Source organism: Molothrus aeneus, chromosome 1 (assembly GCF_037042795.1).
Source record: "Molothrus aeneus isolate 106 chromosome 1, BPBGC_Maene_1.0, whole genome shotgun sequence".
Lineage (NCBI taxonomy): Eukaryota > Metazoa > Chordata > Aves > Passeriformes > Icteridae > Molothrus > Molothrus aeneus.
The window spans coordinates 44691281-44718227 of NC_089646.1; the positions used below are offsets into that span (position 1 = coordinate 44691281).

The 26947-nt window shown below is 43.7% G+C and overlaps 1 protein-coding gene across 1 annotated transcript in view; it reads right to left on the reverse strand.

Annotated features, from left to right (window-relative positions):
• TMC2 (transmembrane channel like 2) overlaps window positions 1-19318 on the reverse strand; it is a 30690-nt gene extending 11372 nt beyond the window's left edge. Inside the window, exons 1-14 of the mRNA XM_066571940.1 lie at window positions 19273-19318; window positions 18913-18960; window positions 16611-16962; window positions 15732-15884; window positions 13441-13531; window positions 12437-12518; window positions 12043-12149; window positions 10135-10233; window positions 6764-6906; window positions 5159-5306; window positions 4543-4731; window positions 2884-3063; window positions 1937-2089; window positions 445-573 (exon numbers count right to left, since the gene is read on the reverse strand). Coding sequence (XP_066428037.1) covers window positions 445-573; window positions 1937-2089; window positions 2884-3063; window positions 4543-4731; window positions 5159-5306; window positions 6764-6906; window positions 10135-10233; window positions 12043-12149; window positions 12437-12518; window positions 13441-13531; window positions 15732-15884; window positions 16611-16962; window positions 18913-18960; window positions 19273-19318 — 1920 coding nt within the window. The remainder of the gene's footprint in view (window positions 1-444; window positions 574-1936; window positions 2090-2883; window positions 3064-4542; window positions 4732-5158; window positions 5307-6763; window positions 6907-10134; window positions 10234-12042; window positions 12150-12436; window positions 12519-13440; window positions 13532-15731; window positions 15885-16610; window positions 16963-18912; window positions 18961-19272) is intronic.
• Window positions 19319-26947: the final 7629 nt, after the last annotated feature.

Here is a 26947-nt window from a genome sequence, read left to right on the forward strand (position 1 = left end):
TTCTGGAGCAGAAGCTTGCAGGAGCAATCAGGAGACACTGCTGTGAGAAGAGCAGGGCCTCCAGGGTGGCCAATGAACAGGAAGGTCTGGGGCTTTGAAAGGGGATATAGAAGGGTCCAAGGTTTTGGGCCCTTCTATATCCCCTAAATATGAACTAAATGAACACCAGATTATTTCTTTCTTAAGTCAGCTTTATGTCTTAAAATTCTGAGATGGGGAGGAGAACTGCATTTTTGTAGAGTTCTTACTGGGATGGAGCTGATTGACCCAGAAAAGTGATGCAGACTATGGATACCATAGTGATATGGATACCAATTATCCAGCAAGATCAGATGGCCACTGGAAGCATTCAAAACAAATTCATTTGTAGTGTTTGACCAAATGGCCCTAAATTACTTTTATCTTCTTGGCTATAAGATACTGACTGGGCTATAAGATACTTACAAATCCAGCCTCTAGGTCCCAGCACCAACAGTAATTCACAAATCTGACAAAGCAAGCTCGGATGAAATCTCCCACCAGGATGGTTATGTAGGTCACCAGGATATCAGACACAGTGAGCCTCACGAACTCCTGCAATTTAAAAGAAGGAAAAAACCCATTTAACTCCTATAATTTCAGTAACACATTCAGGACTGTATTTTTTATTAAGCTATTTGTCTTTATATGACAATAATCTTCAGGAAAGCATGCCATGAGCAAACTCCATGCCTGCTTTCAAACTGTGCAGTGCTTAAGCTTCACCTCTGTGCTTGGGAGCCACGAGCTCTGTTATAGCTGTTAGACCTGATAGCTGCTGCTGGCTTTATTGACTGCACTGCATGCTGTGGCAGCACAGAAAGTGGGAGCAGAATGCTAATGCTGCAGGAGTGCTGCTGTAAAATATACATATGCCCTCAGTTGGTTTGATTGTGCATTGCTCTGGTATGGCTCAGCCCCATAACTTTCACGTGGACTCCTAAGAAAATTGTTCAGTTGTAAACAAGAGCTGTGTGTAAGTGTAGAGAAAGGAGATGTGCAAGAGAAAGAAGATAAAATTGCAGGCAGAAGGAAGACTCATAGGGTGGAAATAGCTGGTGGCCCAAGGATTCAAAAGAAAATAGACTTATAAGAAGGGTTTTTAAAGTATGAGGGGGGAAAAACAAAGATCTGCTGAATGACAGCTCAGCTGCACCAAGGATCGGCTCCTTCTGATGGGTGACAGTGGCTGGTCTTTTCCCACATGACTGAGAACCACCTGGCTTTTGAAGATGCCTTGAGTGTGCACAGGAATGCATAGCCTTGTAGCTTGGCAAGCCCTAACTATCTCTGTCAGCCAGTAAACAGCTACTTTTACCTTTTAAGTTGTGCATAGTCTGGCTGCAGATTTTCTTGGTGCAAGGTAAATAATGCAGGGTGGATTTGTCTGGTGAAACTCTGAGGACTTGAAGGCCACCCTGTCTGCCTTTCAAGGGGGTTACTTTTGCCTAATTCTGCTTTCATCCCATGGCCCCATGCTGCATTACTGATTGGGACATGTCAGGAGCTCTCCTGAGGCATGTCCTCTGGTTGGGTTTTACACCTGCACCAAAGCCTCTCTGGGACCAGTGCCACAATAAATGGAGAAGAGAGGTTTGCTTCAAAGGCACAGTCATGATCTGAACAAGAACATGGTGCAGGTGTGGCTGCAGACTGCCTGGTCTTTTGTGCTCTTCACAGCCAGTGCCTCAGAGCTGTGCATGCCCTGGCTGCTTCCAGCTGAGGATTTCACCACCATGGCTTGAGAGCCGTGGCCAAGGGCTGGTATTGCCTTGGTGATGCTGTATGAGAGTGGGGGAAATACCTGCTCTTTGTGAGGAACACTTCAAGCCTGGAAATTTTAAAGACATCAGTTGCAAAAATGTAAATGGACTATCCCAAACCAACACAGAGACTTGGTACATAATGGGTTTCTTACGATGCCAACAGTTGTCTCCCAGCAGGGTCCCCTGGGCACGTCTGCAGGGTCAAGGGGAGCTGGGGTGACGGTGCTGTCATTCCCTGCAGACGAATTGTGGTGACCAAGCAGTGTCCAGTGAGTGATGTTTTTTACCACATCCTCTTCTGCCAGCTGCAATGAACAGACACACCCACACCCCCCCAGACAAAACCATCAGAAAACATGGAGGTGCTTGAAGAAATCCAAGGCATTGAGTTTCTCCCTGCTCCTTAGCAGTTACCACCTCTTGTATAAACATCTGTTCACAATGGAGTCACAGTGCTGGCAATAGCACAGAAACTCCTCTTTTGCCTGGAGCAGGGGAACAGCTGAGTGGGTCAAGGCTCCATGAGTTTTTGGGGAACAAGCAGCATGCTCCCTGCACGTGGAGGAGTCAGACTTCCTTCAAGACTCCTGTATGCAGATGTAGCCTTCACCCAGTCCTCCTCCTTAATTTTTCAGGGCAGAGTAAACTGCCCTGGTTCTTCTAATTCTTCTCAGTTTAAAACAGAGTAATTTTTTCTGTGGATAAGTTAGACGTTTATCCTTTCCTGCAGTTATCTGCCCACAACACGCTACCAGGATAATGTTAAGGAGGGGAGGCAGGGGAAGAGGATTATAAACTGTATCCTCAGGGTCTGCAGTAATAGAAATTGCAAACAATGTCAGATGGAGAAAAAAAATAGAATTGCCCTAACATGCTGTGATTATAGGAAGACAACAAGTATGGTCTTTTCAGGTCTGTAAAGAGAAGCCAGGGACTCTGCTTGGTGAGTCTCCCTGGGGCACTGCTCAAGAGGATTGGGAACAGAGCAAGCACCTGCTGCAGAAGGGGTGATTGTCCCTGCTGGCTGTGAGGACAGAGTATGCTCACCCTCAACTCTGGGAAATGCTATTTGACCATGGCTTTTTGGCTCAGCTCTTACTTTTTCGTTGACATCATCCATCAAGGCCAACAAAAATGTGTAGAGGTTCCCGAGGAAGAGCGCGAAGATCCGCCCCAGCTGCCACTTCAGCCCAATGCGGGGATGGTAATTTTCTAGGGCAGCGATGGTTTCAAACAGCGGAGGGCAAAACATGCCCAGCAAGGACATCACAATTTCAACCTGCCACATGAGGAAAACAAGATAACTGCTCATAGTAACAGCAGTGACTATCTTACTTTGAGCAGAGCGGGGGCTGCCGGCAACTGGTTGGAGATTTCTGAAGGATTTATAAAGGGGAGGGAGTCAAAGAAAACTCAGCTTCTGGCTTTGCTCAGCGTGCAGGCAGCACAGCGTCAGACTTCAGGGCCGGGTTGCATGACTTGCTCTTGCAGGAGCATTTTTGCTCTTATCTCAAAGGGATGAGCTCCAAAGAATTTGCTCCCTGTCAGTCCAGACTCATGAATATTTAGGTTCCTCAAGTACCTTGCAGTATTGCTTGCATCAGCTCCACGGTTCTTATTTTAGTTTCAGAGGAAGCGCAAGACTTGGCTTGTGTGCATAAAGATAATTAGTCAATGCTAATGTTTATTTTCCACGTTCAGCACCTTTGCTTTTGCAGAAGGCATTTACCTACTTGAACAGAAGCACATCAAGATCTCAGTTTTGCAGCTCAAGAAAATGTGCCCCAGTGGTATCTTTGTTCCTCTTTATCATGCCAGATACTAAGCTGTACTGTAGTAAACAGGGTCATTGGCCAGTCAAGGTTAGCTCAGGCATGACTTAAAGGCTTTAAATCTTTTTATAGCCCTTCAGGCCCATAGCCTGCATCTGTACAGGCACAGGCAGTCTCTGACTCCTCTTTGTGCTTTTCTTTCCAGAATAAGTAACAGTACCCAGCACTATATTTGTTCAGATCTCACATTATCACCAGGAAAGGGTCAGACATTAAAGTTTTTTTAATAAGATTTTTTTCTTTGGGAAAAATCTATAGTGATAAAGCATTTGGTAAGCAAGTGCTGTCTTTCTAAAGTTTTCTGAATGAATTTTAAAAATGCGTGGCTTTGGATTTAATTTGGCTTTGATATATAAATACATGTTAATGTAGTAGACATTGAAATTAAACCTTTGCATAGGTTGAAATATTTTTTGCTGTATGTAAAGAGCTTAAAGATTTGAACTTCTCATTCCAAAATCAGACAAAGGGAAACTTTCACAGTTGACATTTTTTTGCAGGTTCTAAAATTTTATTCCCATTATTCAAGGTGAATGACAAAGATTTGATTTTAGAGTTAAGTCTGATTACAAACATTTCTAACACCCAGAGAGCTTTCTAGTACAACAGAGTTTGTAAGTGTTATGATGCAACTTGATTCTTAAGATGGTGATTGGTATTGGAAGTCCTGAAAAGCCATTGACTTTTCTAGTGATTTATTATAAGAGTATTTTCCCTTCTCTGCAGGAGTTGTTAATTTGCCCTAGGAACTTTCAGGGAGATCGATGTGCATTGCAGCTACAACCAGTGCAAAGGTACTGAAGGGCACTCCTGGTCCCTGATAGGGAATCCCCTGCCTTAGATGCTGTCCTCAACCTGTGACAATTAATTTGCTGATGTCCAAAGAAAATTATCCCAGCAGAAAACTGGAAGCAAAGTTTCCTTACCTCGTTTCTTTCATACCATCCAACGTTTTGCATTTTGGAAAATGTCTGGGAGCGTTTCACCACAAAATAAATGAGGTAGCCACTCCCACACAAGCAGCATATGATGAGGACATTAGCCAAAACACGCAGGAACCTCCTCAGGTGGATATTCTCATCCTTGTTGCTTTCTTGCTCATCTACAATAGACTCCTGAAAAAAACAGGAGGGGTGCTTAAGAAATTGGGATGCATATCTTGCACTGCTAAGCATGAGGCAACACCACAAGGTTTTTCACCCTATGAAATTCAATCTTCTGCTATTCTGGCTAGATCCAGCTTTTGGTTAAATTCAAACTAACCTTCATAGAGGCATCCTGGCTTGACTGAAAGATATCAAATGGCAAAGAGTCTGAGATATCCCAGGGGAACTGCATTCTAAATTAATACAAATTCTTTTAAAGGCCAAAAAAAGGGAGTTAGGGGAAGTGGGTCACAGAAGCTGGAGCTGCCATGGATCAGCACCATGCCCTATTCCTTTGGAGAGATGCTGAGTAGGTATCCAGATTTCCCCTTAAATCTCTGCCATTGGTAGGTGCTGGCAGTGTCTCCAGGAACAGGCAGAGGACAGTTATGTTTACCTTGAAGCTGGTGGTGATGGATGCAAACTTGTTGTCTGCTGTCTCTGGGTTGCCAATGAGGTAGTCCCAGCTGGTGAACATTTTCCAGCTGAAAATGAAGTTGTCATCATCCCCATCTGCTGTGCTTTCGTTGGCATTACGAGCCATCCTGTATGAGGATATGAGCAGTGACAAGGTCAGACAGTGCTCCACAGAGCCACCACACACCCTTCAGCTTTGCACAGCTTGGGTAAGATGGAGTGGGACAACCATTCTTGTGGCTTGGGAATGACTAAAATGTGCCACTGGACTTTAGGTCTAAGGAGGACTGAACTGTCAATTGGCAGGGCCATGCAGGCCTTCTCTTAAAAATAGTTGTACAGAGAAAAACTAGCACAGGTGATTGAGGAGGTTAAGTATTGCTTTGTCTAGCTGGTGCCTGAAGAAAGTCTGTTTATGGTGCTTCTGGGTCCTAGGCTGCAGTATATGTCTATGGCTACCTTTAGTTACTTAAATTTAGTCAAAACCTCCATGTCCCATCCAATACACTGCAGCACAAAGGTTTAGTGAGACTTCACTTGCTGCACAATGCTGGAGCCAAAGAGCTTGCAGGAAGTCATGCAGGGAGGGAGAAAGGATTATTCTTGTTAATCAGCATAGGAGCAGATATGGCTTCTGCTGTTCCTCTCTATTATTTGATCCCTGAAACCCTTCTGTAAGTCCCCCTAGAGCTCCTAGCACTAGTCCCTCAAGGAAGGCAAGACAACAGATGCTGCAATTTCATGGCAAATGTACAGCAAATCCCCATGTCCCACTCCAGCCAAAGGCTCAAGTAGCTCTTCCTGCTGCACAGCAATATGGCCTGTTTCAGGAAGCTATACAAATCCGTGGGCTTATCCTTTCTTCCAAAGAAAGGAAGAACTTTTCATGGCATGTCCTTCAGGCAGAGATAGAGGGGCTTATTTTTTTATTTTTAAATTTGCAGAGACCATTACAGCACTGACAAGTGCTTTGGCTGTATCCTCAGTGCCCTGAGGATGCTGTGGGAGCCTCACTGAGGCTGGGAACAGTGCACAAGAGACACAGAAATTGTGGCCACTTCTAAACTCCACTGATTAATTTAGGGACTCAACAAACACAATCTAGTAGCACTTGGCTCTTTTCTGCAACCCTTGCACTGTCTGTGGGACCCATGTTGTCTTTCAGGAATGTTTATTTTGCAATGAAAGCATGCAAAAGGAACCTTTGAAATTTATTGCAAGTAAAATCCTCCTTCATTTACAAAATCTACCTGTTTGGTGGCCCTGTAGTAATGTTGGAGGAAGGGTTAAAGAGATCTGGAGGGGAGGAGAAGGAAGAAGATGGCTGGAGTAGGGAGGGTTCAGAATAGTGCACATGAGCACATGGGTGAGGCAGGGGAGTGCCCAGGTCCCCTCTGCCCACCAGAGCCAGGTGGTGGATGGGGAGGCCGAGTGCATGAAAGCAGCAGGCACACACCCCCCTTTCCCCACATTCCCCAGCCATCCAGCCAAGGCTAGACCAAGTCTGGGTGCCCAGGGAGGGGAACCCAGGTGTGAGACACATCTGGGTGGATTTTGCAGAGGGGTCAGTGTCGGCTGCACTTACGATCTTATAACAACCATCAGGCTGTAGCCAAATACGCTGATCCCAACCATGAAATATGCCATTGGCAGCCTGTATTTCAACCAGCCAATTGTCCTCTGGTTGTTGTAGTAGCCATAAAAGAGCGCTGAGTATTTGATGTAGCCCTGGAGGTAAAGCAAAAGAAATCCTGTGTCAGCTGTGCAGCTTCTTCTCTGCAGGAAAGGGGTTTCTAGAGAAAACTGAAGATTTAAAACAAGGAAAATCAGCCTGGAAAAGTTTTTAGGGTCTCATTCTTGTCTGTTTGCTGCTCTGGCACCTTTGAGAGCCATATTTTTAAGAGTTCATCTTCCTAAGAGAGGTAAGATGAGGGAGACCATATCAGAAGATAGTGGCTTAAAACTAAAATGTGGTTTTGATTCATCACTGTTTCATGCCTCCCAGAAAAACATTCTTATTGCTCTTTGTGGCTGCAGCCCACCTGCTTCTCTAAGGCAATAATCAAACACTCAGATCTTGTATAAAAGCAGTAGCAAAGGGCCTTCCTACCATGATGTGAAACTTTTCCTTTCAGGTAGGAGGCAGCTGATGCTCAGTGCCTTGCAGATTTAGTTCCTTTTACTGGTTGCCACCTGCAGAGCAAATATAACTAAAGAGTGAAATCAAAGCATTACTTTCCTGTGGAAAGCAGAGCTCAGACACAGTATCAACCATGTTGTCTCAAGTAATCTTTTTTTTGCTGTGCAATCTGTTAGGCATTCAACAAGCGTGCAGATCACCTAATCCGCATTAGCAATCTCTCCCTGGTTTTCTGTCATGTCTCATCCAAGTTGATGTGCATCACTGCACATTGTACTTCTCTGGTTTTTTGCCCCTTGTCTTTCAGCTCCTAAATTAAGTGTACTTAATCAGTCTGGCCACAATAGTTGAGCAAGCTCCCCTCTGATCAAGCCTTTAGAAAGACACAACTTGAAGCTCATATCAGAGCCTAGTAATGGATCTTATCTGGAGACATTGAAGGGTTCACATGGAAAGGGGCTTCTGGGGGCTGTCTAACCAAGCCCCCTGCTCAAAGCAGAGCCAATTGGAAAAGGAAGTGTTGTGGCTCGGGGCTATGTCCACCTGAGCTTTGAAAAGGAGCTCCCACGACCTTTCTGGGCCTCTCTTCCAGTGTTTGACCACCTTCCCTTGATCAATCAAACTAAGCTCCCCCAAAAACCCTTGACTTTTTATCCCTAACTTAAGTAAAAGCTTTGGTACCCTCAGGTGCCACAGAAGCTGCATTTTTGCCCTGCACAAAGTGCTGTGTCACAAGTCCAGGACCACTCTGTGTGTGTTTCTATCAGTGCAGCAAGCCTGTGGCTGGCACAGCCCCGCACGGCTGCTTGGGGCTTGCTACACACAGTATCTGCTGGGGAGGAGTGGTGGAAGAAAGCCTGGTAAGATATAATGTCCCTGGAAGGTGCTAGTGAAGTTTGCTTCTCAAGCTGTAATTCCAAACCTTTGTCTTCCTGATTCATCAGATGCCAGGGACTGAAAAATGAGTTTCTCCGCTCACATCATCCAGTATGTTCTTTAAACTCCATTTGTGAGACATGGTGTCTGGTGTCCAAGTGAGATTTATTCCTTTCTACTCCTCTAGAAATCTGTGATGTGACCTCCTTCCTGCCAAAGCATACATTTCCCCAGCTCCTCTCTCCTGAAAGGTATTTTTCAGGGTAACAGCATTGACTCTTCATTTATGCCTACTCTGATTTATATTTCCCCCCTGCACCTCTCCTGTGGAGCATGCTGGAATAAGCCTCTATTCATTTTCAAAGGGCAAACCTCTGCACAGGGCTTCATTTGACATCTCCTGGCTGCAGAGGGTGTTGGTGTACTGTGCTGCCCCATGGTTGGAGATGCTTCTTGAGTTTGGATGATCGTTCCCTGATGTCAGATAGGAAGGGAATGGGTGCTGGATGGGGACCTGTACAGCAGAGGGGTTCAGAGCACCAACCCCTCAGTGACAGCAGGGGAATGTAGATGTGTGTACCAAGCCAGAGGCAGGAGACTGGCAGGTCATGGGAGTAAACGTTTCCTGGAAGCATACAGCCTCATCCAGAGACAAGTTTCCTTACTGATGGGTCTATTACTTATGGTCTCCCAGAGAAAATCAGCCGCTGCATTTAATCAACACTCCTTCAGATTTTTTGTTTGTTTGTTTGGGGGTTTTATTTTGCTTTTTATTTTTCTGGATTAATGAGTTTAAATGCTACCTCTTGTATTTTTACAGTGCACTACTCAAATGAGTTTTTCATTCCTTACACTTCTATTAAAAATCTCCCTAATTCACCTCTGAATTCTGGATTCTGACAGTGAGGGAAAGTGCAGGGAGAGGAAGAGTTGAAAGGATCCTCAGCAGATTATGGGGAGTAAATGAAGGCCTGGCCCTGGCAGGTTCCTGGACACCACTATTCGAAGCCTTATTAATAGATTAGTTTAAATAATCTGGTTTACAAGAAAGTAGCTTTTCTTTTTGTTTGGTTGTTTTTTGTTTGGTTGATTTGGTTTTTTTCTTTTTTTTTTCTTTTTTTTTTTTTTTAGCTAAAGAAATTGCAAAGGGGTTTATTACAGAAGGACTGTAGCATGTCGTCCCATGCTTGTAGCATGTGGGCCAGTGCTGATAAAATTTAAAAAAACATTTCCAGAATTAATTACTTTGAAAGTCAGATCCCAAGGCACCAGTTACATCCGAAAGTCTTCACCCCCTGCACATATTTTTTCTTGGGCTGTCACCTAAAAACACTTAATCCCTTTGGCTTAAATCTTCAAAGTAACTGAGGTGGGAGGTGGATTGATATTGCAGGCAAGCACCCAGAGATGGCTGGAAACTTGGATATTTCCTTTGGGTGCAAGTCCTAAACATTTGTTTGCATTTCAGGCGAACAGGGAGGGCGGGCACATGGGGAGCAACTCCCTTTCCAAGCACTTTCAGTGGTCTGGCATGGTGGTTCCTGCTTGTGAAAGGGGTCTGCAGCTTGAAGTCTCTGTCTGGCTGCCTGGTTTGGAGCAGCTCCAGCCTCTCACCGGGATGCTTGCTGCCTTTCCAGTTGGAAGCAAAATGTCTTTTGTGTCTGCACACACAGTGTACACCAGGCAGCACATTTGTATATGGAAGTGGTTCAAATCCATATGCAGGTGTCTGCACGTGGACATGCTGCTTTGGGCAGAAATCTCAGTATCCACAAAGATTTTGTTGCAGCTAAAGGCTTTCAATTTCCAGACTTCTTCTGGAAGAAATAGGTGTTCCACTGGTTTAGCTTGGAACAAAATCATCCTTGTAGCACCACTAACTTCAGAGGGGTTTAGGAGGTATTCAAATTATCTTTTATGATTAACACTTACATGCTTACCTCAAAATCCCAAAGTACTGAAAAATCCATGGCTGTTGCTTGTTCAGCCCGGGGTACAGTTTTCCTTGGCAAACTCCCATATGGCATTCCCATCAAGACCTGGAGAACATTCATAACAATGATGTATGTATACTATAAAACACCAAAGAGTTTTTAACAGGTTTTTTTTTTCTTAATGAGTCTGTCTTGGTTTGCTTTTGTTGGCTTTCCTTTCCTGTTGATTTTGATATATGTTTTATTTCTTAATGCTAGAACAGCAGTTTTTAAAAACTGCTTAGCATTAATTTAATTTATAATTATTTATTATTAATTATACTTATTAATATTTAGTACTAAGTATATCTATTAATTATTGTTTATACTTAGTATTAATTTCACTCAAATAACCGGAGGACTTCCTTTTCCCTGGACATATCCATGGCACAGGAAATGTTTTTTGAAGAAACTGTATCCTCAATCAACACCTGCAGTTGAAATGTCCTTAGTTTGGCAAGGAGTTCTTTGCTTGAACTTCATGGGTCTAATGCAGTAAAGGGATTAGCTCCATCTATTTATGCAGAGCTACTCCTCTGAGAGAAGTCAAGAGCACCGGGTCAAGCTTGCAATATAATTTGTATTTTTCAGTCCTGAATTGAAAGATGTTGTCAAGGTGAGGTAAAGGGCAATTAGGTTTGGGGGAAAATAAAAGTATGACAAAAAGATACAAAGAATAGTTTTCATGGCCCAGCCTGTCCTGATGGCACCATGCAAAGCAGGTCTTGCAGCTGGAGCAGCAGTAGAAGTCCAGACAGAGAATGCCAAGGGCTATGGTGAATTATTATATTTACAAGCTGACTGGTGCCAATACCAAAATATCTCATTAGCATTCAGAGCCTAGAAATGCATATCATCTATCACTTATTTTTTAGGGCTATCTAATTACACTCAAAATAATTTATGATTAAATGTTTATTGCCCAGCTACTCTCCCGTATCGTAACAGCTCAGTAGGCAGTGAGTAACAGTGTGCACACTTCAGAGAGGAGAGCTCCTGCCATATGCGTCGTTCCTAACCAAACACATTTGTATTGTTCAGTGCTAATGGTTATGTCTCCTCGTCCTGGGGGGAAACTGAGCTTTCCCTTTCCATAGTGTGAGCCAGCACATTAAGGAGAACAAAAGCACGGTCCTCAGGAGACATTCTGCAGTGCATATTTGCTCCATAAAATTCTGCATTGAACAGAACAGATGCCACTGTCTGTGGATTGCACAGCCTTTAAATACTGCACTGAGTAATTTAGCCAGAGCTGTAATGACTACATTAAAAAATTCTTCAATAAACAATCATATAAATTTGGCTATGAGATCCTTTTCATTCTCCAAGAAGAGTGAGAAATAGAAAAACTAAAAAGAAAATTATTGCTTGTGAATCTTATGAATTGGAACTACAAAAAAGGGTTATTTCCCAAGCAAGTGTTAGTTGGCAGAGTGCTGGCAAGTTGTCTGTTCCCCGAGGGGCTGTGCCATGGCTGCTGCCCCATGGCCATGCCCCTCAGAGAGCCCAAAACTGATGGCACTTAATTATTTTCAGAGCACAATCCGTTTCCTGTGGCTCGTGCAGACCAGATCTTGTGCCTAGGATTGGAATGTCATGTTCTTCACTTTATTCAAAATGTAAAACTAGCCTTGAATTAGATTGATTGTTGAGCCCCTGTTTCAGCTGCTGGATGAGCAGGATCTCTGATAGCATTTTATGTCTCCTGATATCAATCCGACTTCTGCTCCTGTGTCAGTAACTCTTTGTAAATAATTGTCCTCAGGCATTTCATTTATCTAAAGTGATGCCTGTTATAAGGCATTTGTCCTGTCAATGCCATGTTTGTGTCAAGCAAAGGGCAAGATATTACTGAAAGAAGAATTAAGCACTTACCTCTGGAATTATAACCAGTCCAAATATTAACCCAAAAAGGACAAGATTTACTCCATACATCCATCGCAGAAATATGAAGTAGGAAGCAACAGAGGAGCCAAAGTGACCTTAAAGCAGAAGACATTTTGTGGTTAGGAGTTTAGGAGGGTTAAACTGTCCTCAGCAACCCTTTGCCCTCAGGTCTCCCCATGAGAGATTCCCCATGAGCCTCCCAGGAGTCCCCACAGCTGCTGGAGAGCAACACCTGGAGCTGCCAGGGGCATGTGCTCCTTGTCTGGCACTGATGCCCAGGGCAAGTGGAGACTGTGGACCAGGAAGCTGGAACATTGCTTGTATGAAGACAAGGCAATCTTAGAAAATGTCCCACTGCCACCACACAGCAACTTCAACTTACTCTCCACTTCCTTTATCTTCATCTCCCAGGGTATGCACTGAGTTTTAAAATTTTCAAAGTCTCTCTTAAATTTCACCCATTTCTGAAAGAAGACAACATTGCAGTGAACAGAGAGGTGTGAAGAGGGGGTCTGCTCTTAAGCAGGGCTTTTTAACATCAGAGTTTAGTAGCATGATTAGGTGTGGGTGTAAAGTCCAAAGTAGGAGCTCTGGTCTGGGTCTTATCTTTTGGACTATTTCAGAAACTCCCTTCAACCAAAAATCCCCCCCTCCCATTCCCAAGTGTTCACATTTATGATTTGAGTTTTAAGAGTTTTAACCTTTCCAGGCTTTTGGAAACCTGCAGTTGTGCTATGGCTTGATCAGATTATATAGGGGTGGGAAATTCAGACCTGCCTCTGGATTGAAATAATTGGTTCAGAACAAACTCTACTTAAAACAACATTTAGTTTGATAAAACACTGAGCTTGAATCTTTCCTCACAAGGCCAGCAGCTAAGCTCCCATTGATTTCATAATCTCAGGTCTGGCTCTGTGTTGCACTTCTCAATATAATCTCCATGACAACATGCAACTTGGCTACCAACTTCAAAGCACAGCCATCATTCTCCCTGTTATCTCCTCATCACTGAAGAAGATGAAATTTTACAGGATGAGGGGCAGGGCAAGAGTTTGGCAGGGCCTCTTTCCCCTTTAGGGATATCTTTTCTTACATATCAAGGTTTTGGAGATTGCAGCCAGAAAGCCATGGTTTTCCCTGCTCCTCTAAACCCTCCCTTGCTTCAGGAAAGGTCACAATCAGGTTCAGGTAGGTGTGAATTTCCCCCTGTTCTTTCTGCAATAGTTGTAGATTTGAAGCCAGCTAGTATTTTTCTGAAGGTGGGCAGTAAGTTTTATTCTGACTTCCTTGTGCCTCTTTCACCAAATAGAGGTCAATAAACCTAAAAATGTTCTGAATACATAACTGAGTATCCAAGCCCTTCGCTGACATCGCTGTAGCACTTACCTTTGCCATCATCATCTTATATGCATACAACTTTTTGCCCTTTCCTTTTCCCAGTGCTCCTTCAAACTTCTCTACAAAATCTTGTGCCTCCCTAATTGGAATAAAAACAAGGAGGTTATTAAAACAGCAGAGGGGTCTTTAGCTTTTCACCTCTGCCTGCACCAGTGGGAAAAGCAACCGTGTTCGTAGGAAGGTGGGGACTTGGTCTCTCTCCCCACCTGCTCTCTGCTGATCAGTTGCTGTGCCATGTAGAGCTCAGACACCCACCCAGGATTAGCTGTCAGGTCCCCAAAGCACTCACATTCATATAGAAATGTTTTATATTAGCTTTAAGTATTGTTAGTGCCCCAAATCTTGCTCCACACTTCTCCCTGGGTGCAAACTAAAAGCCTGCCCATTTCTCTCACTGCAGAGCTCTCTCAGCCTGCATGCCTGTTATAATTTTTCTCTCCTGATGCATTGGTCAAGGAGAAAATAACCTCCAAGAAGATGCAGAGCTTACTTTTATGAACACATCCCAGGATAAATACCAGAGATGTGCAAACAGCCCAAGGGGATAATCTCAGTGCCAGAGGAATGAGTGTATGCTAGTCAGGAGTAAAATCAAGCTGCAAAATGAAACTAGTTTTACACGAGGATATCTAAGGGAAATACAGAAAAAATAGTCTAGGTAGCTGCTGTTATGCTGAGTATGCTGAGCTTGTGAATAAAATTATATTGTATATTGGCATTGCCAATGAAAAGAGATTAAATTTCAGGAGCTGGGAGGTTTTATGCCATCCTAAGCCTGTGGGAAAGATAGACTTCCTCTTGGTATAAAGAGTTGGCTAGGTCAGCCTATAACCTTGGAAAAATCACCTGTGACTTCATTTGCAAAACTAAAGTGAGATTTCTAAGTCCTGAACATATTATTTCACTCTCTTTATGTTTTACACCCCTCATCTGTGCAATGGGGTTCATAATTTCTTCTCTCAGGGTTGAGTCCATGCAACCAAAAATATCTAATGAATGTACAGTGTGCTGACAGCCTTTCTGGAGACCCCTGGACAAGCAGTGCAACAGTTTTGTTTCATTAGTGGGTAGTGATGACTGCTATAGCTCAGAAATAAGAGGAAAGTATGGAAGGACATTGTCAAACATGATCCTAAGTAGAATTTTAGTCAGTATCCTCCACCACAGGGGGAAAAAAGCATCAGAAATAACTCTGCTTTGCCCTTTTTTTTTTCCTTACAGAAATTTGTAATTTTAGGGCCATAAGAATTTATTTGTTATGAGCTCAGGCTCATAGCACAGCTGTGAGGTGGAAAAGTTACTTTAACACAGTTTCCCTGTTATAGATCTTTACCCAGATTTTCAAAAGTAATTGTCAGAGTTCACAATTTCTGATTTTATTGGAAGATGGAACAGGTCTTGGCCTTCAGGGCATAAAAGAGAGAGGCAAAGACACATGGTGACTGTCAGCTTTGATAGCACAGTCCCTGCAGCTCTGAGCAACCTCTCAGCAAACACAGAGCTGGGGCATCACCACTCCCTCTGGGGCTGTGTCATGGTTTAACACAGCTTGGTTTTTAGTTAAAAAGAAAATGTATATGTGCTTTGCAATGCTATTTTTAAATCTCTCCTGGTAGAAAGGGGTTTCAGAAGTTCCTTAAGCAGTAGAGCTGGGAGCTGAATCATTGCCCTGACAGGGAATGGTTTGTTATGAGCCATTCCCTATCAACCCGTGGGTTTTGATTTCTCTGGTCTGCTCTGCCCCACTGTTCCCCATTGCCCAGCACTGAGGGGTCTCTGCTGCTGCCTGAGTTGTTCCCACCTTCATCAGGGTCTGTGTGGCAGATTTCTCTTTGCTCCATAAACCTCTGAAAATAATACAGCATTTTTTCCAAGAAGCCCTGTCTCAGGACTGTGCACTAACAGGGCACTGTGCTGCTCTGATTTCTGTCTGACAAAAGACATGAATAAGCAAGCCAGGGTACGGAGTTTGCTTTAACAAGTAGCCTGACTGTAGTGAGTCATTTGGTTTTAAACACGAGGGTAGAATGTCCTGGCCATGGGTATCAGTTGAACAGATTTGCACTTTGTCTGTTCTTTGGTTACAGAGGCTGAAAATCAGATTGCACATTTTAACTCTGATCATTTTTACCCAGACAGTCTGGCCAGGTTCTGCCACACTTTTTCTGATACTATGGTGTTACAGCAGCAGCAAATATGTAATTTCAAGGAAAGACAAAGTGCATCTCATAACAGTCAGCAGAGACCCAATGAAGAGGGGTTCCCATTTTAATGGGTACCTGAGCACCGAGAGCTTCTTCACCATCCTCCAGGGCTTGTTCCTCATGGTGGAAATCAGTTTTTTCTTTTGCTCCACCTGCTCCTTCAGCATTGCAAGCTCTTCCTCTGACAGTGACTCCTCATCAGACGAGTTAGAGGAAGCAGAAGAAGTACTGGAAGACACACAAAATAAAGGACACAGAAAACCTCCCAGGGGTTAGAGGGAAGGCCTTGCTTGGGGTAGTCAGACTGCAGCTCTGGCCTTGGGGATTCCATGCCAATGTGGGCACAGCGCCTCAACCTCCCCTGGCTCAGTGCGATGCCAGCGCCCATCGCACTCTGTTTCCAGCCAGGATAGTGAGGAGCCATTTATGCCCCGCTACAATTTACTCAATGTTGTGCTTTGGGCCACATATCAGCTAAAGAACATTGCCTACAGCTTCCAGGGCTACAGCTGGCTCCAGAAAAATGGTTTTCATGCCTTCATAACAAAATGGGAGAGATATGGATAGAAGTCAAAGGTTGGGACAAGCAAGATTTGGAAGAGACTTGAAAACACAAGGGATACATTTTATCTGGAACATTTCCATAGACCAACCAAAAAAAGGTCTCCATGCCCAAATTTCTCCAGGTACCTTCTTTAGGGGTGCTTTTCTACCCCTGGCTGTAGGTACTAAGACTCCACAACATGCATAGACCTGATCCTGGTTGAGAAATTATAATAACTTGGAAAGAGTTTGGTTTTGTGGCATTTTAAAATGTTTCCACTGTGTCTCTTTAAGGAGAGCAGGAACTTTTTTGCAGTCTATTGGTTTTGCCATTCTGATCCATATGCCACTGGCATGTCAATATTGCTGGCAGTCTGAACAAGGCACCATAGTCAGGGATTGTTTAATTACCTGCTTTTCCTGCCTTTCATGTGTTTATTCTCCCCCTCCTTCCCTCTCTTGGTTGTTTTCTTTTCTTTGTTTTCTGATTCCTTTTGATCTTTGTTAGGAGCCGTTTTGCCTCTGTCTTTCTTCTGGCTTCCTTCCTCTCTTGCCTTTTTTCCATTTCTGTTTTTCCTTTGGTAATTTTTTCTCCTAGAAACTCTGTTTTGTTGGCTGCCATTGTCTTCCTCTTTACTCTCATCTTCTTCTTTGTCTTCTTTTTCTTCTTTGTCTTTCTCTTGCTTTTTGCTTTGAAGTGTGCTTGCTCTGCCAGTTTCCCTAAGGCATTGTTTGTTAGTTTTCTTGTCCTTTGCTTCATCTTCTGCAAGTGATAAAAAACAATTACATTGGGAAATCCATGCTGGCAGAATAAAGATTCATCAGAAGAGCATGGGCAGGCAGGACACCTGATGCAAACCCTGGCAAATTCAAAGAGCAGGTGCCTGTTGATCTCAATGGGCTTTGTGTTATGCCCTGTCCAAGAACCAGGTGGAACTCTGGTTGTGCAACTCCCATTTAGGACACCACAATTTAGCACATCAGTGACTTATATGTGACCATAAGAAGATTGGAAATTAGTTACAAATGCAAAAGCCCATCCATCAGGCAGCACAGACAGATATCTCCCTGACCTGTAAACACACCAGAACAAAGGAAACAGAAATTGCAGTCTGTTACACAATGTGTAGTTTGCTTGTTGATGCGATGTCCTTGAAAGATGTTTACTTTTCAAGGCTGGGAATGGAGTTCTTCTATTTATAGAGAGAAAAGGCACAGCACAGGCAGTATCTGGTTTTCTTCCTCTCTCTCAGTTTCCTTTTTTATTGGATGGTCTCTATTCAGAGAAGAAAAAGACCAGACAGTCTCTGAGGCACATTTCATTCTTACTGGCATTGCAAGCTAAAAACCTCCTCTTTCCAGAAGTCAGAAATGCTTCCAGCTTAAAGGATTGAAGTAGAGCATGATTTAATTGCAGAATTTTATGGAAAGGGGGAAAAATTTTTCAAAAGCCCCCAGGTATCTCTATCTCTTACACTACCAAGCCTATTAAAATTAATAGTAAGTTTTCCAGAGTATTCTGGCTTCTCTTTTTCCAAAATTTCTGTCTGATGAAAGTAAAGAGTTGGAGATATTGTAATAGAAGAAGGAAATTGTGTTGGAATGGGATCCAGAGTGTAAAATGAGGAGCCTAAAATGTGAGAAAAAGAAGCAAATAATAAAAAGAATTTGAGTATTTGCATTTTTGGTTTGGTGAAAAGCTAGAAATTAATTATAAGCAAATAGTTTCTGGTTTTTAGTGGTAAAAAATTAGTAGGAAGTGGTTGTCACATTTGACACTGGGAATGAGAAGGAGCTTCCAATTAATTTCTCAGGAGGCATTATGCAGGTTTCAGTTACTATGTAATGGTCCATCTAAACTGAATTTTGAACAATCATCTAGATCAAAGGACCACCTGCTCTCTTTGGGAAAATGTTCATTTTGGACAGCCAATGTTTTAGGGGTTTTTTTATTTGCAACCTCTCAAGTATTAGGCTAATTATGAAGCATTAATTTGTAACCTTTATCTTACTGCCTCTTTTGCCTATATGGAAAAGATGGATATGATTTAAAAAAAAACAAAACCAAAAACTTCCAATAGTTTGCTGTTTACTTTCTCATATTCTCTGACTAATACAGACACAGTTGTGAACTGTTTTTGCAGTAACAGCTACATGTGTATCACCAATCCACTGCTGTTATGGTCTTACCTCTGAGCTCTCTCACTTCAGATATACTATACCTGCAGAGTTAAAGGTGTTTTTAGTCCTGTCATGGGCTTTTCCTGATTTCCCTCACAGCCATAAATCTCCCTTCAATCCATTTTCATCACTATCTTCTTATGGCCATGACTGATGAAGATCCCAGTGTGTTATGGTCTGAGCAAGCATTACAGAGAGGGCAAGCAGGACCTCAGGATAGTGCAAAGCAGCCCCAGCCCTGCACAGGGTGGTGCTTTACTGCAGTGCCTGATTTACTAGGGGCTGACTCCCAGGGGATGTGGGCTCTGACAGCCTCCAACTCCGGGAACATGGATAAAACAGGATAGACTGCTTAAGAATGGCACTTTACGTATCACTGTTAGAAATCAAACCTCAAGGGAAAAATCTGCTTGCTTGCAAGTAGCTCATGAAAGAGTTTGTGTTGTAGAGCAAGTCATAAGTCAGAGAGAAAAAGAAAAGGTATCACCTCTTGTATTTCAAACAGGACCACATTTGTTAATCTCTACATTACCTTCACTCTCTGTGTCAGTTTCCACTTCTCCATCAAACTCTATTCCGGCTGCAAAACAAAGAACGAAGAGTAATTGCATTGTTGCTGGAATTTACACATGTGATGCTTGACACAGCTGACCCTTAAGTTCCAGCTGAGCTTGGCAGAATATCCCTCATTGATTATACATTATATTCCTTCCCTACAGCAATGCTCTTAATATTTACTTTAGTCTGGCAGACTGACAAAAGTCCCCTGCCCAAGCAACCTGAAATTGTATGGTCTTTGAGAGATACAAAATGGCGTGCTCGGGAAGCCCCAGGAGGTTTAGTCAAGTATTTGGCAGCATGCAAACTGAAATGATCTCACAGTGATACCAACCATCTTCCAGGATGACCTGTAGAGTGCTTTTCTTTTTCTTCCCCATGGCAGCCTCCCGTCTATTGCCCAGACACGGTAGCTGCTGCGCTGCAAACACACCCCAGTCATACACAGCTTACTCCCTCTTCCAGTGCCCATGTGCTTGTCTCCTTGGCATTGCAGACAGGTGGGCACGTCCAGCCGTCAGTGACCTCTTGCCCATGAGCCATGAGGACAGGGAGGGGTGGGAGAGGCAGGGAGAACCTGGGCTCTGCCTCAGCCTACCCAAACACTTTCCCTTCTTCTCCCTTCTCCCTGTGAAAAAAGCACCTGTTGGCATTGCATTGCATTTCATTATTTATACATGAAGGAAAGCCCTTTGGTGGGTACTTGGTGGTGTCGTATGAAGCACAGACACAAGTCACGTCTGGTTCTGACATAAGCATGTGGCTGGAGGCTTTCAAAGGATCAATTTTCTTAATGCCATATTCTTTACTGACCTGCGACAATCTGTGTAACCCCGTTAGTCATTCTCCTGCATCTTATTAAATCTCCCAGCCAGTGGCCCTTGGACACAGCTGTGGGTCACCTTTTTTCCTCCATGCGTGTCACTTGGAGGGGACTCATGAGCTAATAGATGCAGCAAAGAGTCAGGAGTCAGGATACCAGGATCTCTCTTTCCTTCGCTCCTCTATTCTGTGTGACCTTTGCATACTCATTCCACTTGCTGGTAAAATAGGATAGATTTTCCTTCTAGGTGCTCTGAGGCTTAATTAATTAATGTGAGACCCTCATTTGGAAGGTCCTTTAGAACCACAAAGTATTGTATTGCATTCTGCAGCTTGCAGTTTTTCAGTGGGCCAAGAATAGTTTTGTCTGAGTGACATCCAGAGTAAAACCTGCTCCATCTGCCTCAGCTGTAGCTTCTGCAGAGAGTGCCCAAGGGTGCATTCCCAGTGTGGGGTTTCTCTTGGTCTCCCAAAAGGAGAGCTTACCCACACACCATCTCTGAAACATACTGCAGACCCCTGGCTTGCACAGGTGTCCCTCGGGGACCTGGCATGATGACTTTTTTCCAAGGATTATCAGGGAGAGTGTTAATCCCTTCCTTCCCTCCCAAAAGAGAGAACTGTTGCAGAGATCAGCTTGAGGCTGCTGCCACCACTGGCATGTGCTGAAGACTCCTGCTTTGGAACAGGTGTAGTGTCTGAGGGGATGTCAGTCTGAACCTCTCAATTGCTGCTTTTTCTCATTGAATTTGGGTTCAGGAGTACCTTTCAAGTACTTTAAATCCAATCCCATGGATTGTTTGATCTATGTTTGACTTCAGCTCTCCTGAGCTTAATACATAATGGATGGTATATGCCCATACATTATTAACAGCTCTAACCCTACAAGTTCATTGCACAGGGCATTTTCACTGTGTGTTCCCCACACCCGTGGGCTTGACTGGATCTGAAGACAGTGATAGTGCCTTTTGAAGGTCTTCCCAGTGAATGAGTTTCACCTGTAACTCTATATGTTGATGTGGTTTGTTTCCAATGCGATCGCTAGGTCATTGAATTAATACTGCTCCAGGAAAAAAAGGAGAAATTCCCAGCTGCTGGAGGCTACTGGAACAGATCTTTTGCAAGATGCTTCAGTTGCCTCAGTCCCAAGCATCTCTATCCCAATCAGAAGATGTAGGGGTCTTCTAGTTAAATGAAGACCGAGTTTCTGAAGAATTTTGTGGCAGGATGCAAAAGGGCTGTGGATGCTCATCACACCCCACACTCCACCCCCTGGCACTGTACTCAGTGATAGCACTGCTTCTGCCTCATGGAATCACAGAATAGTTTGGGCAAGAAGGCCATTTAAAGGCCATCTGTTCCAACTCCTCTGCAGTGAGCACGGACATCTTCATGTAGACCAGATTGCTCATAGCCCTGTCCAAACTGACCTTGAATGTTTCCAGGGATAAGACTTCCACCACCTCTCTTGGCAACCTGTGCCACTGTTTTACCACCCTCATTGTCAAAAAAATTCTTTTTGTACCTAATCTAAATTGGCCCTCTTTTAGTTTAAAACTATTACCCCTTGTCCTTCAATGGACCTTACCCCTTCTTTCCCACCAAGGATTTTGCATGCTCAAGGCCTGTTCATGTGGGCATCTCATTGGCAGAGTTGAGCGTCCTGGTTTCCACTCCACCACAGAGTCAGTGATTCACCCATGATCTGCACTGGAGCTGGGACAGCTGCAGGCTCCAAAGCTGCCTGTGCCACTTGGCATGCCCAAAGGTACCAAGCATGTGATTTTGAAAAGTGATGGAGACTGTAAGTTCATTTTACTACCAAAATGTGTGGCCAGGTAATATCTCTGTCTCCTGCCCTGAGATGAAACACCTGCTCTTTGATTTTACTGTCTGCTCACAGCAGTGGGGGCAAGGTGTGGTGTTTCCACAGCAGCCACAGAGGCCCTGGGCACCTCTGGCCACATAAGAGTGCCCTGCACTCCCCTCACAGAGGAGGTGGCAGCTGAGGGGTGCCAGCATATGGGACAGAGCAGGAATGGAGGCTGTTTCACATTGTTCCCATGAAGCAACACTCATCCGTGTGGATAAGCATATTTGCGATAGGCTCTGCTTGGCTGTTGCTTTGCTGCCCTGTACCTGCACTGCCAAAGGCTGTAGGACTGGCCATGATAAAACTGTGCTGTTACAGGCTGGGTGGCAGCATTTCACTCCTGTGTAGGTAGGGACCTTTCACACTTCTGACTCCGTAGCACTCCCTCCCATGGAGTTGCATAGCGCCTGGCAATTATTTCCTAATGAAGAGTGTTATTAAAATGTCTGCCCAAGAACTTACCCCTAAGGAGAAATCCCTACATTACCTTTCCAACTCAGCCTGTGGTGCAACAGATCCTTTGCATATGACAGACTGCTCCCTTTGCCTTAGAGCCTCAAGAGAAATAAATAACCTCCCTCCATCTGATGCTGTCTGACTCCTCTGGAAATGATGGTCCCCCTGAGGCTGATGTGCAGCCACACAAGTATGATGAGAAACCTTGGAATCTTGATTCCTTGTGGTACATGTCCTTGGGGGAACATGTGGCAGACTTGCAGAGCCACTGTCACTTTTGGGGTGGGCCAGGCAGTGTTAGAGGCTGTGATGCAGAGGAAGGCTGGGGAGGAGAGGAGTGGGATTCGGTGCAACAAAGTGGTGTCACATATGATGAGACCAAGAACCTTAGGTTGCCTTGCCAGCCTTGTTTGCCTTGTTTTTTGGTAAGTGCAGAGAGATCTGTAGTTTCCCCCCAGGATTAGGCTGGCGGGGATCTTGCCGTACCTCTGGGCTGGTTTTGCCTGTGTGATAGTCTGCTTGTAGTTTGTGGACACTGAATAGCATTGGTCAAAAAAAAATTAGTTTAGAGGAAAAAAGATATGGAATTATTGGAACATGGAATTATTCATGGTGAAAAAAACCTTATGGTGGGATATTTTACAAAATGCTGTGTATGAAGTAAAAAAAGTGCACTTCACATCCTTTTGACATCCATCTTTGATGGTAGAAGGTGCTCCATTAAAGAAAAAATGTACACAAAAATTTTACAATGAGACTCCAGCACAGCAGGCCTGGGAGAGCAGCAAGACACCTTATGGGCTGTGAGGGAGGTGGAACACATGGAGGACTTTCCATGTCTGTGTGTGTCCATCAAACAGGTGACAGACCCATGCAGGGCTCACCAGGACTTGCATAGCCATACAATGAATGGGGAGTTCATCAGCAGTGCTTCAGCACCAAGCACACCATCATCCTCAGCTCACGGGCCTGATTTTCCTAAGAGGATCAAGTGTCTTGCAGGGCTTAGGATTTCTTAGGATTATAGACTGGGGGGAGGAGATTAATGGATGAGTCTTTTACCTCTTGAGTTATTCCACACAAGGTGTGAATAAGTAATGGACAGCCACAAATTCAGCTATTAGTTATGTAAATATCATGTGTATGCAATTGATGGAGATGTAGCACAAATGTTTTTTACTGTGTTATTTAGTATTTTTCTCCTCACACTGGTGATGACTAACACTATATAATTTGGCAGTTTTGAGTTTTAGCATAGGAGGACATTGGGTGTCTCACACACATCCAAGTGTTAAATAAAAAACAGTTGTGTTATGGAGAGAGGGTAACTGAATCCTGGAAGCACATACAACATACTTGTAAATGCTTAATGAGCTAGTGTTTCTCCCTTTCTTGCTTTCTGATTAACATAGGGCTTTAGCTAATTAATCCATGGATTACATTTATTCAATATTCATCTCATCTATAAGTAATCTTTAATTGAAAGGGTTTTCAAGCAATAATAATAACAATAATACCTGACCTGTGTGTGTGTATTTTGATGAGGACCTAAAACTTGTGAATTGCTGCAGCCAACTTTAACAATGTATCTGAGAGAGACATTTAAAAGTGAGAGACCACTTCCAAACACATCCTTGCTTCTGTTGAACTGTTAAAGAAAACCAAATTATTATATTTTTAAAAACCCAGACCAACTCATGTTTTCCAGGGTCTCTCAGGCATGCTTCATAAAACTGGATTCAACTCCAACCTGACTTTTGACCATGTCTGAGTTCAACTTTGCAAAAACAAAGCCATGAAAATCCACCAGGGGCTACATGCTAACCTGAGCATCTATCTATGCAGAGGTCATCCTTGCCCTCACATAATCTCTGCAATGCTGCAGTTTTATTCTGTATTTTGATACCGGGATCTGGAGTGCACTCTGACAGAGCGGCATGAAAATGCTCAGAAAGGAAGGACCCACCTGCAGCATTGATTGCAAACATGTGGAAAGAGAGTCTCATTACCTTAAAATAATCTGGGAAAGAAATTTCTCAGCTCTTTGCAGACTTTGAAAATAACCCTCTGGCTGCCATAGGGAATGGTAAGTCTGGACTGTAGCTGAAGGCAGTAAAATGATGACAAATATATGCCCTATGCTCTCTGTTCAGAGTGGGCATTAGTTATTTGTAAAGATGACAAAGTCCCAATGGAAGAAGTTATGCAACATTAATCTTGTGGTGTTGGGGATGCTCAAGTCAGTGCCTTGTTATCTTGGCCCATGGAAATGAGCTTTATCTGTGTAATCCCAACCCAGGGTGGGGGCACAAGGTCCTCAGAGACATAACTATTGCTTTTTTATAACTTTCCTGTTGTTACTTCATAACCTCAAGGCACAGCCAGGAGAGTGCTGAGAAGGAACACAGCAAGGTCTGTTAGCCATTAGGTCTCTTAGCTGAAGGTCTCTTAGCTGAAGAACTGCCACAGAACAGTGGGATTCAGGTGCCAGGTTCTTCAGTTTAGGAAGACATAAACCAAAACAGGGGGAGGAGGATGTGCACTGGCAGGTCCTGGAGGTGTGCTGGCTCTGAGAGATATCTTGGAATGTCAGATCAATCATAGGACAGAGCCCCTCAGTCTTCCACAGTCTTCCACTGATTCTTGTCATGTAGGAAAAAGTAAAGATTTTTTTTCCCCAAATGTGCTCATATCACCCAGCTGTATAAGATTAGAGTCCCCCATTTGCAGCAGCCTTGTGGGAAACGCTGCAGTTATTAAGACCCCAGATTAATGCAAAATACAAGCCAATGTCTGCCAGCTGTCTGCCATCTTCACCTACTCCATGTCTCAAACTAAGCACATGCTGGAAGTCATCCTGGATCCAGGTGAGCTTGTCAGAGTTCTCCAAACACAACATGAAGGTGTTTAGCAGTGGTGCTGGTCAGACAATGTGTGTTGCTGCTACATCATCCCTCCTCGTTGCTGCCAGTTTTGGGGACAGGCTTTGAGGAGAACAGGCTCTTGTTCATCCAAAAAATGGAATGCAACACAGTCATTTGAACCTGGCACTGCTGGCACGAGTAACTAAGTGGCATTGGAAAAACTGTTCTGATTTCTAACCAGATATAGACACCCCCTACCCATGTCCCAGACTCCTTTTAGGGAATGGAGGCAACACAAGATATTTGCCAACGCATTACTCCATTTATGCAGAGTGAATGAAATCCAAAAATGAAGTTCTTGTGAAGTTTCCAAGGACAAAAAGAGAAAAGTATTAAAACAACAGTCTTCTGAACTAATCTAAAGCAAGAAATGAGTCAACACTTGCATGCAGGACTTAAATGGAGAATGATTTTGTCATATAGGATTTATATGAGAAGATTTGTGGTTTAGAGAACATGTGTGCAAAACCAGAAGATGGCATTTTTTTGCACAGATTCTGAGGTAGGAGGGGTTTTTTTGGAAGAACATTTTTGCTGGGCTCCTTTTCCGCCTTTTACTCCTGCTCTTCTGGAGGAAAGCAGCTTTGTAGGAGCTCCCTGAAAGGGCATAAATGAAGGTCACAGTGTGAGAAGATCAGAACACCATTCACAGGAGTTGAGCCTTTTGTGTTGACTCCTGTCCAGCCCCTCCAGACACAGAGGAGCTGCTGCTGCTGGATTTCCCCTTCTTTTCTTCTGGGTTTGAGAGGATTTCTGTGGGGGGGGGGGGGGAAACCCCACATTTTTTCTAGAATCTCTTTGCCTGTAAAGCAACTAATTTCCTTTTTTTTAGAAATTAGAGAGAAAGCTGCCTGACCATCCAGTCATGGCAGGAGGATCTTGCATGCTTTAACCTCCCTCTTCCCAGAGAAGCTCTGCTTTCATTTGCATCAGTCAGACCCTCTGCTGCTACAAACTCTTAAAGCTTTAGTGGTTTCCGTGAGGATTTACCAAGTCACACCAGCCGTGGGTTTGTGCCAAATAGCACCCTAGGGCTGGATCATAGTCTCAGAGATGCCTAGGATTTTGAGGGGTCTCCACATAATGCTGTTTCAGAGTTGGATAGTCCCTGTGAATGTGACTGCTTGTGTCAGAAAAGAAGAGGTGGCTGGAAGTCAGAATTAGGATTTCTGTTTAAATGATATCAAAGCCCTGTACATCGTTGGTTTATACTGGATGAAAAAGTCCAAACCCACAAGGTTTTGTGCCATTATTAGAAAGATAAAGACATGTTAATGAAACATGTTGGATTACTTTTTTATTAGGTTTTCCAGGTAAGTTTTCAAAAAGAATAAATCACAGCATCATGGTGGAGGACAGAAGTCACATAACATGAGAGACAAAAGAGGACGAATTTGTTTGAGGAAGCGGACTGCAATGATTTGGCATCCAAAGGGATTCTTTTAGTACATTTATATCATGCTAAATACCTGCTTCCTCCTTTTCCTCGGTGTCAGTGTGATGAACAGTTGTGATGAGCAGATAGTGCCCACAAGGACTATATCCCTCTCTGCCCCTGCAAAAGCCGGATTGCCTGTGCCGTGCTCCCAGTCTATTCCCAGCTAGCTCAGCAGTGACATCTCAGGACTCTCGCTGGTCAGAGTGATCCCAAGATGTGTTAGAAAGTCTCTTTTCCCAGCCCGGTAGTCGAAGAAGGAGTCAGAGCTCTTCAGTTCTCGGTCTCAAGGTTGTTTATTGTATCTTATCTATAAAATTCTTTCTCCTGTCCAGCCGAGGTCCGCTCAGCAAGACAGTCAGAGGCACTCTGCCCGCCCCCCCGGCTGTGTTATCTTTTTATACTAAAAACCACGTGTACAATAGTTACAATTACTTTCCAATACCTATCACCTATGTTAGACAGTGAGCTTCTACTTTAAACCAATCTAAAAGTGCCA